General features: G+C 38.3%; 1 protein-coding gene across 1 annotated transcript in view; it reads right to left on the reverse strand.

The window, feature by feature from the left end:
* Positions 1-2,204: 2,204 nt before the first annotated feature.
* The window catches only part of LOC139720721 (cytochrome P450 4V2-like), a 31,407-nt gene continuing 15,312 nt past the window's right edge, over positions 2,205-18,299 (reverse strand). Inside the window, exons 5-12 of the mRNA XM_071632076.1 lie at positions 17,392-17,585; positions 16,148-16,217; positions 13,074-13,200; positions 11,809-11,985; positions 10,676-10,778; positions 7,473-7,607; positions 3,241-3,420; positions 2,205-2,414 (exon numbers count right to left, since the gene is read on the reverse strand). Of these exons, the coding sequence (XP_071488177.1) occupies positions 2,254-2,414; positions 3,241-3,420; positions 7,473-7,607; positions 10,676-10,778; positions 11,809-11,985; positions 13,074-13,200; positions 16,148-16,217; positions 17,392-17,585 (1,147 nt within the window). The 3' untranslated portion in view covers positions 2,205-2,253. The remainder of the gene's footprint in view (positions 2,415-3,240; positions 3,421-7,472; positions 7,608-10,675; positions 10,779-11,808; positions 11,986-13,073; positions 13,201-16,147; positions 16,218-17,391; positions 17,586-18,299) is intronic.

The following is an 18,299-nucleotide window of genomic DNA, read 5'->3' on the forward strand; positions in this document are numbered from 1 at the left end:
TTTCCTATGGGAAACAGTGCTCTGTCATGAAAGTCATAAAAACCTGATTATTTTTACAATTAATCACTTTCATTAATTAATTTTGTGCTAATTATGGCAGAGAAGTGGTGACAATTTCTAACGAAAAAACAAAGAAAAAACAAAAGTTGAAAAACAAAGAAGTACATAAGAAATTCTGAAAACAATAAAATACATAAGAATTGAAATGAGTTTTGGAAGTTTTTGTGATATACAATTGTTGAATATGCTAAAACAGATTTACAGATCAAATATTAGACTCTCAATGCTTTTAATTAGGCTAAAATATGACCTTGAGCTTAATATGCATAATTAACGAATTACAATTAGAAATTGATTGTTTCAAAAAATCTTATAACTCAGTCTTGTAGATTGTGACGTGGGTATCACGCATGCAAAATATCATCGCGATCACACCACCGATGGCCGAGATCTCAGGGGGGGCGGAATCCATCCCCGCGGTCTGAGCATAGCCAAAAAAGCCCAGCCTTTTTAGGGTTAAGACAATTGAGTCAAGATGCCACTTCATCCACATGTACACACTAATTTAAAGTAAAATGAACACACTACTTTGGAACATTTTTGCATTCAGTAGATTTAGCTATGTCTGTCAAAACTCAGGCAAGATTTCTGGTCGTAAGGTACCTTTGTTAATAAGGTAACTATCATGCATTCAATTTGAAATATGTTAGTAAACCAGTTTATCAAAGGCATACAGGTATCAATACATTCCTAACCACACTTTGCTAACAAATTTTATACCCCTTTCATGCTCAGCATTTTTTCACAAATTTTACCAAGATGCACTACAGTGAGCCTGGGACATTATGTCACATCAAAGTCTCGCAGGGAAAATCCTGGGTAATATGCAGGTAAACGTTTTGTAAATTTGACCCCCCGTACCATTCCTGGTATTAAAACTCCCAGGGGTTTCTAGGGGCTCCTGGGTAAAGCTGCAGTGTGAAAGGCATTGTGGTTACAGTCAAGGGTGAAGTCCTGATTTAATGTCAGTTTATCATTTTATTTTTATTCAAGAACTGGCATGGTGTCCATGAATATTGCAGAAGAGCTGACAAGAGGGATTCAACTTAGAATTCATTCTGCAGTTTGAAAGAAATTCTTTCCCTAGCGCTTACTATACCACTCTTGTAATTTAGCCACCCTTCTAGGAACCCATTCTGTACCATATGTAATGTAAGTTATTACTTTTTGTGTATCATGGTTTGAATGGACATGCCCCTCGGCATATTTCTCTCTTTCAGTATTACACTCCCTAAAGAACAAACTTCCTTCACACATTCATACTTTCTTCTCAGCTATTTCATAAAGTATATGATTAATCACTGATTTAATTCCTTCTTTCTTTCTTTCTCTCTTTTATGTGGTGTGAGAGGTTTTCCATGCCCTTTGAGCACCTAGACTGAGGGGTAAAGGGCATTGTAAATACCTTATTATTATTATTATTATTATCATTATTATCATTATTATTATCATAATTATTATAATTATTATCATCATCATCACCATCATCATCATCATCATCATCATCATCATCATCATTATACTACCTGGTCATCCCATGAGTGCCAGGCATGAAAGGGGTGTAAGTCACTCATACTCAGTGAAGTCATCTTTCACTGCCTTCTTGGCCATACGACACACGACAAAACTCCAAACAATTTGTTAACGAGCAAAACATTACTTCTGAATAGCATGAATGCACATGTAACAAGAGACCCAAATGAATTCAAAATGTATCAAAACATTGCATTAAAATAATATTGACATGAAAATAAAACAACATGCAAAACATGATTCTATGGAATGTATTTACATCATAATTTGATGATCTTGAAGAAGCCTTTCAGTTTTTCATGGTTCTCCACAATGAGAGTTTGTAAACATAATAGATGTGTAATACTGCATGTGTGACATTGCCAACTTTTTCAAAACAAATTTTTGTTGCTTTCTTTCATGATACAATGTTATAAAGAAACTAACACTTTAGATACGAAGCATATAATTACTCTCAACAAGTTCCTCTGAAGGCTGTAGCCGTGCTGGGTAGGAAAAAAAAACAGAAAAATAAAACATGAAACAATAATAATAATAAAGACAAAAAAAAAAACCACCTAGCACTAGACCGATGAAAATCTGCTTGGGGCATGGCAGGCGGTAATCCACACCTCACTAACCACCTGACACATGCTCTCCTGTAGTCTTGATTCCAGACTGTTACTTCCGACGGGTGATTTTGAGGAAGATGCCGTCCCTGGGTCTCATGATGAGCTCCCCCAGAGGGTTGGTCTCCTCCATCGTCTGGATGGAGTGGACTGAGAACCTCCGCAGCAGGTTGGCCAGAATCACCTTGTCCTCCATCTGGGCAAACCTCTGACCTAATAAGTTCAGAGAAAAATGACAACAAAAATAAGGGATTGATATACTTGTTGCAGCCAATTTAAGGGACTTCGTATGAGCGCCTTTCATATAAAAACATGACAGCACATAAAAGTTTGCGATATCCTCAAATAAATGTTGGGTTGCTGATGGCAGAGTAGAGAAGAAGAGAATTTCAGGAAAACTTCTGGAAAATCCATGAGGATGAGGATCCATGTGGATTCAATGATGGAACACTTTCCTTGACTGGAATACTTGCCCATAGTACAATAAGCACTGGAGTGGAATTAATGCAGATGTGGACTGGAGTACCGTGTCCTATAAGTTCTTGCTTAACCCGTTGAGGGGGGCTGATTTTGCTACACCACGCATTTCCCATAGACACCTGCATTTCCCATAGACACCTGCATGAGTATACTCGAGACTCGTCTTCAACTGGTTAAGGATCTCACATGTCCATCAATCAGAGCGTACACTACTTATCATTCAGCCAGTTGTCAAATGTCTTCACAAATAGTTTCACTATGCACTCAGCTGCAATGATTCCAGTGGTAGTATGTGTGATACAAAGTGGAGAGATAATACAAATAAAACAACTTAAAACTGCAATTAGATATGTTCATACTGAAAGCATGTGTAAAGCAAAGAAATGCTACACAACAATATGTAACTTGGGATAACTTCATTTCCGACCCTTTACATACTAAATAAGGCACTGCATATTTCTATGTTCAATTTATTTGCAGACCTTCATTTAAAAAGCATTTCAAAAATGCAACTAGGCAAACAGAAAAAAAAACCCAAAGGTACAGCAAATGAACTTACCGATGCAATTCCTTGGACCAGCAGAGAAGGGCACGTAGGCATAGGGGTGCCGCTTGGCGCAATTCTCTGGCAGGAACCGATCTGGATCAAACTTATCCGGCTCAGGGAACTGTTCAGGATCACGGTGCAGTGCGTAGATGCCCACCACCACAATGGTGCCCTTGGGTACTTTCTTCCCATCTTCAACAGATTTAATATTGGAAACAATTCATGGCATGATCAAGTAGAAACGAAGAGCCACCTCAAAAGTACTCATGGGTACTTTCTCCCCTGCTTCAAGACATCATTTACTGTAAAACGAGGAATATTTGCTTACATTTTAATTTATGTTCAATTTGTTTTGAAAACATTTTAATTTTGCGAATTTCACGAGAGCTAAGATTCGCGAAATTAAAATGCACGCAAAATTTCTTGTCTACCCGATATGCATTGAATGCCAGTGGCAATTCGTGAAAATTTCATGTCACAAAGGAGGCCATCGGCTTCAATTCGCAAAAATTTCATGCTGTGAATATATCATGTTTTACAGAAGTGAAAATACTTCATGATATGACGCAGTGAAAACAAGGAGCAGAAGGAATGCACGAACTTGGTTCAAGCCCTGATATTAAATCACAAAGTATCAATTCCAGCAAAATTCTGTGTATTATTTTCTTTCCAGAGATGATGCCCTCAGTTTGCCAATTGTATAAAATTCATCAAAAATAAGTTATATCAGTACCAAATAAATACACAACTGCTTAAAAGACATAGAAAATTTATCAACTAACATTTGCAGCCAGTTTACATCCCCACTGATAAATAACATTAAATTGGTCAGTGTCTTAAAACATATAATAGAGCAAACTGATATGTGTAAAGTAAAACAACTTAGAATTGCTGACTAGGGTAAAAAAAAAAACAAGAGTTACCTTTTCATGATACACAGTTTTATCACAATATTGTTACATGTACTTATTGTTGGTAAGTGGGGCCAACCAAGTTTTCCTCATCTTCTTCATTTTTATTCACTTCATTATATACAAAAATGTTTACACTGCTGTGTTGTTTTGAATGAAGCAAAGTGAAATTAAACTGAATTGAATTGTGCTAGATATTCACATGGAAGAAGAAATGGCATGAATATGAGTGTTTTGATCTATTTGTAACAAGTTTCTGATAAACTACCCAAAGCTCTCAATGCTGCCATCTCCTTTGCTGCACCTTAGAAATTTGCATTGGATACACACGATGGAACCCCAAACTTCAATTGCAATTTTCATTTCAAACAAAAATCTGAAACCCAAAAAGTATCTTAAGGGACAGTTCAGACAATACACATGATTTCATATATTGTAGTACATCTAATCGGTAGTGCCATATAGAGTTGTGGAATTTATTGTGGTCCTTAAGCAGATAAGCCAATACTCTGAAAAACAAAATACATGGAACAAGAACAATGACATACAATTTTGTTGTGGCTTACAATAACACTTGCATAATAAGTTCACTTGTGTAGAATTTATGCACACTTTCTTCTTTTCTTCTGCTTCCTTGAGCACTCAATCATGCATTATGTTGTCTGTTGAGAATGAGAAGGGCGTTAAGTTGTCTCGAACACTATGGGTTTTGTGACAACTTAACGCCCTTATCATTCTCAACCGACGATGAAGCTGCAATGTCATCATCCTTGTTCACTGTGAATTGTTATGAATTTTGAAAACATTCTTTTTTCCTCACCCCAATCATTATAAATTCTGAAACACTGTACCCAGAGAAACCAATTCATAGCTGTTCATATGCAATCAAGTCTAAAATCATGCCCTGGTATCCTTTAAAACTTCTATAGTATCAATTATTCTACAAAGGTAGCAACAATAATCATAACAATTCTTTGAGCTCATTCAGTTCCTGCATGGTAGTTGTGATCGCGGCAAGTTTCTTTTTGGGTGAGAGCCATGTGCAGCATACAAGGATTAAGGCAAATATTAGTTTTAGTTTCAGCTTGTTTGTTTTAATTCTCCTCTTGAACAAATTAGATCATTATGACTAACAATACCAACACTCTCATCAAAATATGAATGAGAGAACTTAAAGGGTACTTGAAGAAAATAGTTATAATGACATTTACACACAAACACACATTATATTGTATCTTTAAACAAGAGAAAACTAGATATATCGCTACGGCTACTGATATGCCTCCGCCATAATGCATGGTTCTCCTAATAGGTCTATAGTACAATGTCTTGACAATGTGTGATGACAGTTTCACACAATTGGCAAAATATCAAAATGACAGGTTTGACACAAATAAGCTGAATGTTCACTTTCCTAGAACTAGGTTCAATTGGATGAATGATTAAAATGTCAGAGTGCAGGTATTTGGGGAACTGATGATTTTTACTTGACTTTTGACCCTTTTATAAGTTTATGCATTGAGTAATTTTCAAGGTATTGAGAAAAAGTATAATTTCAGTATTGAATGCGAAAATAGCATTATCTAAACCTGGCCTTTGACCTTTGACCTCACAGTTCCAAAGAGAATCACTGTTAGGTTGAACATGCATAAATATGTAAGTTTCATGATGATACCTTGAGTTACTTTCGAGATATGGAGGAAAAAGTGCAATTTAGCACTTTCACTTGACCTTTACCTTTTGACCTTTGACCTTTTGGCAAGAAACTTCCCCAAAAATATATATTGGGTAATACATGCCATACATCAAGTTAAAAAAAAAAAAAACTTCAGGCATATTGCATTTTAAGGAAAGTAGTGATATTTTGAGGAGCTGATCTTGACCTTTGACCCCCCTGACCTTTGACCCATGACCCCCAACTTCCCTAGATAATCACTGCCCATCGGTACAAGCATATATACTAAGTTCCATGAAGATACCTTGAACCATTTGCGAGATATGGAGAAAAACATGAAATTTCATTTTTTTTCCACAAAATAACCTGTGACCTTTGACCTTTGACCCTGTGACCCTAAAATCCACACAAAGTATTATCCCCCAAGGATATACCCTCATACCAAGTTTGATGTAAAACCACCACACGGTTCTTGAGATATCGACAAAAACAAAACGGGACGTACGGACGTACGGACCCGAAAACATAATGCCTCCGGCCACTTCGTTGCGGAGGCATAAAAAGAAAAAGAAATTGGGACATAGGCTCAATACAATTACTTTCTAGCAAATGCTCCCTGCTTTACCTGCAGGAACACTTGCATTAACATTGCCAGAAATTGGATGCAATCCAACTGGACCTACATAGCAGCAGGAAATGGAGGTAGATCACAGGAAATAACATCTCATAGAACCCCCAAAGGCTTCCTGCTGACATCAAATATGAAGCATTTTGACTGACAAGCCACAGCAACCAAAATGAAAGAAAACAACACAATGGTACACAAATCCTCGTCTCTTTAAATAATAACGTCTATCCCCACACCCATACAGTGTGTAAATTGAGTGGAGAAATTACAGGTTGGTTATTATGTGTAAGTCTGGAAAGAAATGAGGATAAATAGGAGCAGCAGAGGAGCGTATCAGGGCAATAACCCCAAGAGGGCAATTACCCCCCCCCCCCCCCCCCCCCCCCCCCCCCCGGCCAAATACTGGTTAGTTATACGATTAGAGTAAAGATTAGGATTAAGGAAAGGTTTGGGGTTAGAGTTTGGGTTAGACAGGGCTCGACACTAACTTTTTTGTTTGGTGGCCCGATGGGGCCACCAAAATCCTCAATTTCAAATTTTTGGTGGCCAGAGAGAAAAATTTGGTGGCCCTGAAAAAAAAACAATAAAAAAACATTAAAAGTCCTGTTTTTTTTAATGAGTCAAATATCTAAGTTTTATCCAGTCATAGTAAGAATTGGAAGTTGGACATACATCTACTCATGAATAAACCTCAACAAACTCGCAACACTCACTCTCAGGCACTCATTCAGTCCTTTTCATCCATCCTTTAAACAAACATAACTGCTAATTTCCGGCACAAAAAGTTACGAATTAATTGATGTACTTTTCAAAAAAATTTGGTGGCCCGAGGCGGGCCATCAAATTTGCCCTTTTTTTAAATTTGGTGGCCCGACTTTCAATTTTGGTGGCCCCGGACCACCGGGCCACCGTTAGTGTCGAGCCCTGGGTTAGGGTTAGGATCATGTTCAGGATTAGGATTAGGGTCAGGAGAGGGTCTGGGGTAATTGGCCTAGACCCGTAGAAGATGTTTCTATCTTTATTATCTTACCAAGGATGCAGTCTTCTCGTAGGTCTCTGGCAATCATAGGTACAGAGGGGCATATTCGCAGGGTCTCTTTCAGAACGCAGGACAGGTACTGCAGCTTCTGCAGATCATCCGCTGTGATGGGTCGATCACTGTCACCTACGGCGTGGCCAAACGACAAATATGCTTGCATCAGTTGCATAGTGTGTTCACCTCCCTAAAACTGCCTCTGAACTCATACCACCACTCTTTTTTTTCTGTCTCTCATTTAGGGGAGACCCAGGAGACTTGAGCCACAAGGAGAGTTGATCCACCCCCTAAATCTCATACTTGCACTTTAGATAAAAAGTTTAAACTCCCTCTGCTGGTAGTGTATAATATAACTTTCTTTCCAGTTAAGTCAGCAAGATCCATGGTACCTCATGGGAGATTTTGTGAAAGGAAAACCAAATATCGCACTGAAAAGTGGATTTGAGAGTTAGAGGTAAGACCCTTCTTATTATTCATATACTAGCAGTTACTTTGGTCGCAATATGGGCAATGCGTAGCCTCTGCATTGTTGATTATTTCTGATGTTTTTGGTTAAATATGATGCAACTGCTCTAGTGGTAGTTAAGTCACATGCAAAAATGGCCGACCTTTTGGAGAGTTGAGCCACTCATCATGAGGAGACATGATCCATGGCTCAACTCTCCTTTTACCATTATCTTATTTATACAAATTTTTACTTTTCTTTCAGACAATGCCACAAATAATTATACAAAAGGACATCAGACCGTGGGAGTGATCCAGGATTGCTCCAGCGAGGAGCAAAAGCAGTCGAAGAGTTGAACAGTGTTCGAGCTGCCGCTCGAGCATTTGGTGTAGATCGAATGACACTCAAGAGATACATGGATAAACAGAAAAATGACCGCTTTTGTATAGGTTCTTTATACATTGTAGAACCCTATACAAAAAGGGTCTATAAAGAATCTTAAATACGGGACAAGAAGAGGTTCTAATCAGCACATTTTTTCTAAGAGTGAAGGACACCATCATTTGTTGTGTCATTATTGTTAAAGTTGTGTGGTTGACACTGCCATCATGGTATTCTGCATTTCGTTGAATCTAACAAATCATTTGTCGAGGTCATTTTGTTATTTTGTATTGTTTTGCCAGGTAGATGGAAGAGTCAATGGTTGGCATTATGTTGTTCATGGGACTACATTTTTTGAGCAGATATTGTTAACAATATGATATCATCGTCTGAAATTTGAAAGGATGTGACTGGAAAAGATGTGACTGTATTGAGGCAATTCTGGAAAGTTTTGTGGCCCCTTGTTGTCTTTAGACGTTGAATGAAACCCCATGGAAATTGAAATTCACAACAAAGGGGATGATACATAAATATCAATAGCATAGCCTGAATCTGACGTGAGCTAAATGAAACAAAATGTCATGTTAATTTCCACGCACTACAATCTTTATCTCCTGTTCAAGGTTGCATATCTGTTTGAGCGAGCTCTGAAAAGCATTGTAAGATCTAAGTAAGGGTTATATCAGTTGTGTTTTAATGTTGTTTTAAAGTTTATTAAGCTGCCAATGGTTTTTCGCTTACTCAGTTATTGTCTTCATGAGTAATGATTTCTCAAAGAAGTTATTGTGTTTTAAAGGATGACACGACATATGCTCCACCGACAATTATTGCTCTGACATTAATATCTCTCCGAAGAGAGAGTGAGCCTCGTGGGTATGATTGAGTTTTTGGGTCAGAGCAGGGTAAGGATTTGGATTAGGGTTAGGGTTAGGGTAGGGGTAAGGGTTTGTGTAAGCTTCAACATGAGCAATTCGTGCCGGAGCATTTGTCGCCGGAGCATATGTCATGGAAGTGTTTTAAAGTTATTGATTGTCGGCCCCAGGTAGCCAACTCTAAGTCAGAACATTTCGATGACATCATCAATTTGTCTACAACTTGGAAAGCCTATCTTGAAGTTCTTTCTATCTGAAAAAAAAAATCAATAGTTCTCTGTTAGAGTCATTGTATTTCAATTTACAAAATAGTGATATTCGATAAGAACAGCACATTAAATGTGTTTATGCGGGCCCATTCTAACGAGATATACGACTTTCCCACTCCCTAGTACAGTGTGGCACAACTCTCCCATGGGTGGCTCAACTCTCATTGCGGGTATGCTCAACTCTCCTCGTCCTACAGGAGACTTGTGCCATTTGACATCTTTTTTTGAACGGGCTCTTATTCTGAAATGCAATCACCTTCCGTGTAATTAACAAAACTGGATTATAACATATGACCTTAACTTCCAATCATAAGAAAGTCTTCAGCCCAAAATACAATTAGGGGGAAATATGACAAATTATGTAAAAAGTGGCTCAACTCTCCTGGGTCTCCCCTATTAGTAAATTTCGACAATGGCTTTGAACACTGTTGACACATAATTACTCGCTGAACAATTCAGCATCTGACAAATGCGCTTACTTTTTTTTCAGTATAATAATAACAATGATGATGATGATGATGATGATGATGATGATGATAATGATAATAATAACAATAATAATAATAATAATGACTTCACACATGCTAAGCCTGTCAATACCAAGTCCTGATAACTCTGTGAAAACCCAGAAGTAATGTTCAATGATTGACCACTGTACTTGTAGATTTCCTTTATTTGGCAAATGCCATCACTTTGCAAGAGAGAGTCTGACCAATCTCTCATTCAAGGAGTAAAGAGGCACATGTAAATCGTTTGACTGATCTGAAAGTTCACAATTCCCAAGCTATCCTCAGTTATATTACATATGTCTAAGGCTTCAGTAACATGCCAAGACTGTACCTGTACATAACAAGTCAGCTTGGATGCTTACCCATCCCATTAGCATATGGCACTGTGACATTACACTTACATTTAAGGTTGGGGGGGGGGGGGCACTCGGGGAGCTGGTTACTGTTGAGGAATGTAAATCCTGCTGTCACTTATTTTGTTTGCTTTTTCTTTCACACAGACATGGAAGTAAACAGAAGTTGAACTCGACAAAAGTGCACTGAAGTGAAACAAATGCAGGTGGCTGAGATTACTTCACAAAGCATCTAGCCAAACTCCACAAGATATACATGTGAGTGAATCATGATTACACACATGGGTGAGGTGGCAGCATGCCCTTCGTCTCTACTTTGCTGAATCCTGTCTAATCACAAGCAACAATGAACTGCATGTTTCCCTCACCAAACACTTCATCAAGCTCTTCATGGAGGCGGGCCTGTACTTCAGGGTGCTGACCAATCAGCAGCATGGCCCAAGACGCAGCTGCAGCAGTGGTGTCATGACCCTACCATAAAGTCCAATGTAAAAAGATACACACAAAGATAAATATGTTTGTTGTATCTGCATCTGAAGGAGTGGAAAACACCACAGAAAACAGTTCCAATGATCATGCAGATATAATAATAGCCATGCACTTTTCACTGCTTACTGAACCCTCCTCAAACCCCTCTCAAACTCAAACTCAAACTCCAGAATCTATATGTACCAGGGGTAGGTTTGTTATATTCGCATCTGAAGGAATGGAAAACACCATATAATGCAGTATGCTCATGCGGATATAACATAATATGTGTGACGTGCAACTGATTGACAAATTGCCCTACATCGACATATTCAAATTTCATGAATTTGAATATATGTAAGATGGCCATGCGCTTTTCACTGCTTACTGAAGCATCCTCAAATCTCCCCCCCCCCCACCCCCACGCCCAAAAAAGGAAGTAAGACCTGCTTTGGCGAAACAGTCTGAAGCAGACATCTATGCTTTTCACTGCTCACATATATGCGAACTAGGCAAGAAACACAGGATGTATTAAAATAAGAGTTGCACAGTTTTAGCCTTTCATAGGCACACAGCATGCTGTGAAATATTGAGCAGGAAGAAAGAATTCTACTTTTCCCCCATTTCAAAAAAGGCATGATAAGGAAGAGAGGAGTATCAAACTTGGCAGCACCTGAGAGTCCTCTACTGAGTACAGGAAATAAATGAAACCCAACACTGGCACTACAGATAGGTAGAATAAAATGTTTTCCAAACAATGGCCCAATAAATCAACAATTTCTTAGTATGAAAATAGATAAAAAGCTCTACTCATCTTTGACTCCACAGAGCTTACCAATCTCACAAATATAAATCAACCTATATTTTGACTTAGAGAAAAACAGTGAGGGAAAAGAAGAAAAAAGGCACTGCTAGCATTAACTTCTCTTTGACTTAGTTTTCTTCCTTTGTTTGTTTCAACACGAATTGCGGCTCTGAACTGCATAGGTTGCTCTATCAGCACACTTGATTCTGACTTGACCTTTGACCTCACCTCAAACATGAAGGTATCCACCTCCTCCCTGATGTCATCCAGGGTGAAGCTGGGGTCCTCCCGGTGCATCTGGACCAAGAGGTCCAGGAAGGCGATCCTCTTCCTCTTACCCACCACAGAATCATCCTCCTTGCCTTCAAGGATCCTGGGCGGCTCAGTAAGTCTCTCTCTTATGATCTGAATGAGGAGGGAGGGGACGGTGGAGGGAGGGGTGGGAGGGGTTAGAGAATGGGAGGGAAGCAGGATTTTTCAGCTTGCTCTCATATACATAAAGCAGTCCAATTACTTAATGGAGAAACTCTCAGCTTAATCAGATCAGACTGACTGTATCCTCACAATTCCAGGTTGAATTGTTCAGGGAAATGGATATCAGGTTTGAGTTATCAGTTTGAGGCTTGGGTAAAGTTTGGGGACATTCCACGATAATATTCTTGGGACAGCTTTGCTTTCTGTTCCTTTTTATACTTAAGGAAGAATAGAACAAAAAATTAAATACATGAAGGGTCTTGACACAAAAACCCTTTGAAAATCCCACAGCTGTTGAGAAGGATGCTCTGCAAAACCAATCAAAGCAGCAAATGGCAGAACAAGATTTGGCGTCTTGGTTTAGAACAACACCTAAAAAGTTATTGATAGCAAAGTAAAACATTAAAAAAAAACAGACTGGCAGACAGAGTTTTGAGAAGATAAGGAAGCAAAGAGACATACAGCTGTATCAAGGAAACAGAGGGAGGGAGAGAGAGAGAGAGTAGATCTGTTCACCAGGCCATATAACAGTCAGCAAAACAAACAAAAGAGAGAATGGCAATAGATGGACAGGAAGGCAAAACATGGACAGCCAAACAGATTTAAAATGAGTACTGTCAAATGGGCCTTATTTTGGCAGTTGGACATACTGCCACACAAACAAATTCATAAAATACAGACAAAGATATTTTTGTTTTTCTTCTTCTGGTCTCCACTGGGAAATGAATAATCTTGTGGTACACAAAGAAATTCAAATCACATTTATTTCTAAATCTTATTTTTGAAAACAAAGAGACATTTGTTTCCACTATTGCTCTTCACATCCCCCTTGATATACTACATTATATATATGATTGTATGGCATGAATGAAATTGTAAATTATGGCGTTTTAACGGATAATACATAGAAACATTTAATGTAATCTTGTGCAGCATGATGTTGCAATAGGGCACAATCAAATTTTGAGGAAAATAAGAAAAGAAAAAAAAAGATAAAGAGACTTTTCAAGTTATCTCACCTTGTTTGTCATGTCATGGAGAACCTTGAGGTGATGGGCATGTTGCTTGCCACGCTCTATGTTGTCATACAGAAGGTCTGGCCAGTACCAAGGTTTCCTCATCCTCTCCAGGAGCAGATCACTCATGCTGTGTTTGGCCAGGTAGGATGGGAGAAATTATGGACAATAGTGTTAGGATCTACAAACTCTTGGCACATTCTAAGTACAGACATACACAAGCACACATTACAAAGCGTAACAAGGTAACCCTTGATACACTGGCTGCAACTCTGTGTACCAGCTATACAGTGCACTCCCGTTATAACGAAATGCTCGGGACCGGCAGTTTTCTTTCGTTATAACGAAATTTCATTATAACCGAACAAATACAATATATAACAAAAACAAGGAAACCACGCATACATTGTATATCATATTCTGTTTGTTGAATACTCATCTTACACTGTGCAGCTATGTGAAATGGGATGGTACACTATACCTTTTAAATTTCGATTGGATATTACAATAAAGAGAGCAAAAAATTGACGGAAACTGTGCATGACACACGGAGCGAACACGCCGTGATGTGAAGCATTCGCCTATGCTTGTTCCGCTACGTATTTTCGAAAGCGATCCGCATTTCGTTATAGCGGAGCACATTTCTTTTGTTTTTCTTTGTCCGTGGGGCTCGGAAAAGAGTTTGTTATAACGAAATGGTGATAATTTTGGGACCAGAAGTTTTACTTCCTTACAACGAAATTTCGTTATAACCATGTTCGTTGTAACAGGAGTGCACTGTACTACTCTCTCAGAAAGTGTCTACAGCTGGAATTGTTTAATGTTGTCCTTTTTTTATTCCCTTGAATATTTTGTTTCTCATGAACTTTTTTTTAAACTTTTCTTTTCTTTCTACTCCTGCTCTTTATTCACTTGATTTTACTCTTGACCCCACCTATATAAAGACTAAATGCATTTTCAAATATACTGATTAACATTAGACAAGATTTTTTTTTTCATATATCATTTAGTACATCCTACTTTATCTCCCAGATGTTCAACCAATTTTTCATATCAATACTTCACCAAAAATTAAGCACACTTTTTACTCCTCTAATAACTACAATTGATTTGAAAATCCATAAAAAGAACAATACTCATTGGAGGTTTTAAACACAATTATTAATGTAATCCAAAACAATGGGTTTTTTTAAAATAATATCTGACATCTATATGGACATTTTGCGCAAAAATGTTGAATGAATGAAAAGGTCTTGTTGCTCTCCTGAAAATTCATAAATTTTTAGATAAATATATGAAGTCGTCACCCAAGGGATGATACGTGCCATCGAAACAAGCAAAAAGAAAAAAAAAATTGTCAAAAAAAAATAAAGCTACACCAATGCACTAACTTTGATGATGTCACATGAAATACTCGGTTGAATGCATACCATACAGTGAATATTTCGACAAAAATATAACAAACTAGAGAGGGGCCGTCAAAGGCGGCAGACCCACGCCTAAGTACAAAGTCGGGGTAAACATAATGTGCATTCGGTCATCTACCAGAATTCGGCCACTTAATTGCCAGTGTGCTTTATCACCAGCCAGTGAGTTCTACCAAAGATCGTACACTGAAGTGTACGATCTTTGGTTCTACAGTCACATCACACGCAAATCACATCATTACACATACGGTATTAACACTCATTCACGTACAGGAAAGTCCTTAAGTCTCCTCCAAAAATCCATCGAAAATCCCAAATTCCACCATCAAAAGTGCAGAATCGGAACTTTTCCAAGCGCGCGCGAATTAAGTCAAGTTTTAAGAGTATTGTCTACGCGACGGGTCGCGGAAAAAGCGCTAAAAATCGAGAAATACGCCGTTTTCTTGCGGGATATTTTGATTATAGCAAGCCGAGAGTGTGATGATATCAAAGGTCGTATGAGTGTACGATCTTTGATGGTATCCACAAAAGCAAAAAAGAAAAACAAAATTTACGTACCCCCTAGGCAATTACCCCTATGATTAGTGTCTACGGGAATTATTCAATGCAAGGGTTGAATGCAAATGTCTACTGCACCAGTATTCGGCCACCAACGAGCGCCGCAACGTCCCCGGTGCAATTTTGCACCAACAGTGTAGAGCGCGATGCATTTTCAGCGGCCTTGCACACGCATTGACATTGAGCACGCATATCGTGCAGTGTGACTGCGACCGAGCAAAATGCTCCTCCAACGAAAAAAACAATCAATGTTAATTTGAAAAATCATCAAAATACGGGCCAGTTTGTGATGACGGAGAACGAACTTTCATAAATCTAGAAGGACATAGTCCCTCAAATAGGCCTAAACGTAAATTTCGGAATTCTTACGAACATTTGAGCAGCAAAGTCGGATCGTTGGGGAGTTTATGTTTTCGTATGGTAGTGGAAAATCGCAAAGTGAGAAACGGGAAATTTTCGGAATGGTCACTATACCATGGGGTCAAAACTTCAAGGTCACACAGAATTTGCAAGGGTCAACCGATTATCACCAAAATCTAATCGATTCTTTTCTGTCATTATCCAAACATTCCCTGAACATTTCGTGCAAATCCGTTTACCCGTTCTCTTGTTATCTTGTACACAAACAAACAAACAAACAAACAAACAAACAAACAAACATACAAACAAACAAACAAACAAACAAACAAAAAACAAAAAACAAACAAACAAACAAACAAACAAACAAACAAACATACGGAACCCTTTACATAACCCCCTGCCGATTTTCATCGGCGTGGGTAATAATGAACGAGGGCCCTGGGCTCAATCAAAACCTAGTCATAATTCTCAACCCATGATGCAATTAATTGTGTGCAGAGTTCATAGTGTATAGAGTTCATCTCCACACTGATATTCTTAACAAAGACACACAAAGGTTACACACCTCCTTTTTTTATTTTCTGCTGGACTATGTGTGCCATGCCAAACATTTCTGCAAGCAAACATCTTAATCAAGTTAGATCTTTACTACCTTCCATGCTCCCCCCCCCCCCCACACTAACAACATTTGTAAGTATTGCAACTGAGACAAGAATCAAACTTGACACTTACTTGATCACAGCATGAACATATTCATTGTCACTGTTTCCCTGAGCGTTGATGTGCTTGCCCATTGCTGTGTCTGTTGAAGTAATCAAGATCGGAAGGTTAATTTTTGTCTATGTTTGTTTTTTAATACTCTGCAAGATGGTGAGCCGGAAGGAAAAAAAAACAAACTTATCCCCTACACAAACTTGCACTGAACAAACCTGATGAATTATAACTAACAGAGCAGCAAGACTAAGAACAATCGAAAGAAAAAAAAGAAGCCCAGATTTTTCTTGCAACAGCAGCTGAGTACTATATCTCACAATTTTGCATGGTTTGAACAAATAATTTAGTATACATGTATGGTACATAGAAATTAACTGTCAAAATAAGTGGATATTCTGCATGATATAATTCATTTTGCTGTTAACAACCTACTCTTCAGTCCCTGTACAACCTACCACCATCATTCCCATACCATATGGTATAATGATTTAAATCATATCATACAATACAGGGATGATATGAGCAATGCAGAAAAAAAAAGCACTTTGCACAAACAATTTCACAAACAAACATAAGTGAACACAATGGAATGTGCAAGATTCAGTGATGTCAAACAGAGAGGGCATATGGATGAGGAGCTATTAAAAGAGTATGTCACCGACAGACAGCGACATGAAGCATTTGAGAGCATTACACAAATGCTGTTTGGCAAAAATCATAGAATAATATCAATAGTGAGAAACTCACTTTTCTTCTAATCATCTTTCTGAGCAAATTAGTTGAAATTTTTCTTTTTATAGCAGCTACATATTCATCACATGGGCTAGAAATGTCAATATGGCTCTTGGCGCAAAGCCTGATGAGAACATTTTTACAAGGCCAATTCATATTTCATATCTCTTCAACATTTCACAATATCAAAGAGTGAAAAACTCTACTCCAGAGAGATATGTCTCAATGATAACCTTCACACATCTAGCTAAATGGCAGATAGTTTGTCGGTATCAGAGAGACTGTAACCCCATCATGTTCCCTTATCCAAACAAACTCCCATTGAGGCAAAACAACAACTTGATAGCCCTTGAGCAATAAGATACACTCTCGGATACAAGTGGAAACGCGATAAAACAAGCACAAGAGAGTTTGTTGAGATACCCTGATGAACAGATATGACAGTAGTGAGGATTGTCTACTGCCAAGGCGTGCAAAGCTTTGGCTCCGCGCCTTATCATTCTGTCTTAATATTTGAACTCAAAGTTTACCGCAGATAATGTCCAGGACGCAGTACGTGATCTGGGGGAAGATGTTGATGGGCTCGGGGATGTCGGCGAACTTTTCCAGCTTCTTCACCAGGACAGCGCTCTGCTCGTTGAAGACCTCCAGGAAGTTTTGGAGGATGGAGAAGTGGAAGGTTGGCGTCAGCATCTTGCGACGGTGGAACCACTTCTTGCCCCAACTTCATGAAGACATCCGTACCCAAAGGGAAAATAAATTGATAAATGAAAACAATGAACATTTGCAATATAAGCTAACCATGTACACTGTCTGTGTTCTCTGCACAGATTCTCCAGGTTTATTCAAAATAGACTAACCAAGGTCAACTTGGGGATAATTCATAAATGTGTCACATCTGTTGAATTCATAGCATCATAATTATTGTACAATATCAATCTGACATAAGAGTAAAGCAAATACTGATGAAAACAAAATGGGCATACCTGTAAATAACTGAGTTTGTATCAAATGAACTACTATGTCAAGTTGACTGGGATTAGAATACCAACTAATGCTCACATCTCAAACTAATTGCAAATAATCACATGGGAAATACAGAGAATAACATGGTGCAATCCACACAAGATTTATAAGCTCTGCTAGGTGACTTTTCAATATGAAAATATATACAATTGTATGTATACATTTTTTTGCTTGGTTTTCTCTGCAGAAACTGTACATATGGAAAGGTTGTGTCTTTTAATACACCCAGACCAAGTGTGCGCGCACCCTGTATTATAACCTACGGAGACGCACAAGCAAAACCTGACATACTGTCATTAAAGGACAAGTTCACCTTCATAAACATAAGGATTGAGAAAATGCAACAATGTTAGTAGAACACATCAGTGAAAGTTTGAGGAAAATTGGACAATCGATGCAAAAGTTATGAATT

This window comes from Diadema antillarum, unplaced genomic scaffold, assembly GCF_040938485.1.
Source record: "Diadema antillarum isolate AM-2024a unplaced genomic scaffold, OU_Dant_1.0 scf00000132, whole genome shotgun sequence".
NCBI lineage: Eukaryota > Metazoa > Echinodermata > Echinoidea > Diadematoida > Diadematidae > Diadema > Diadema antillarum.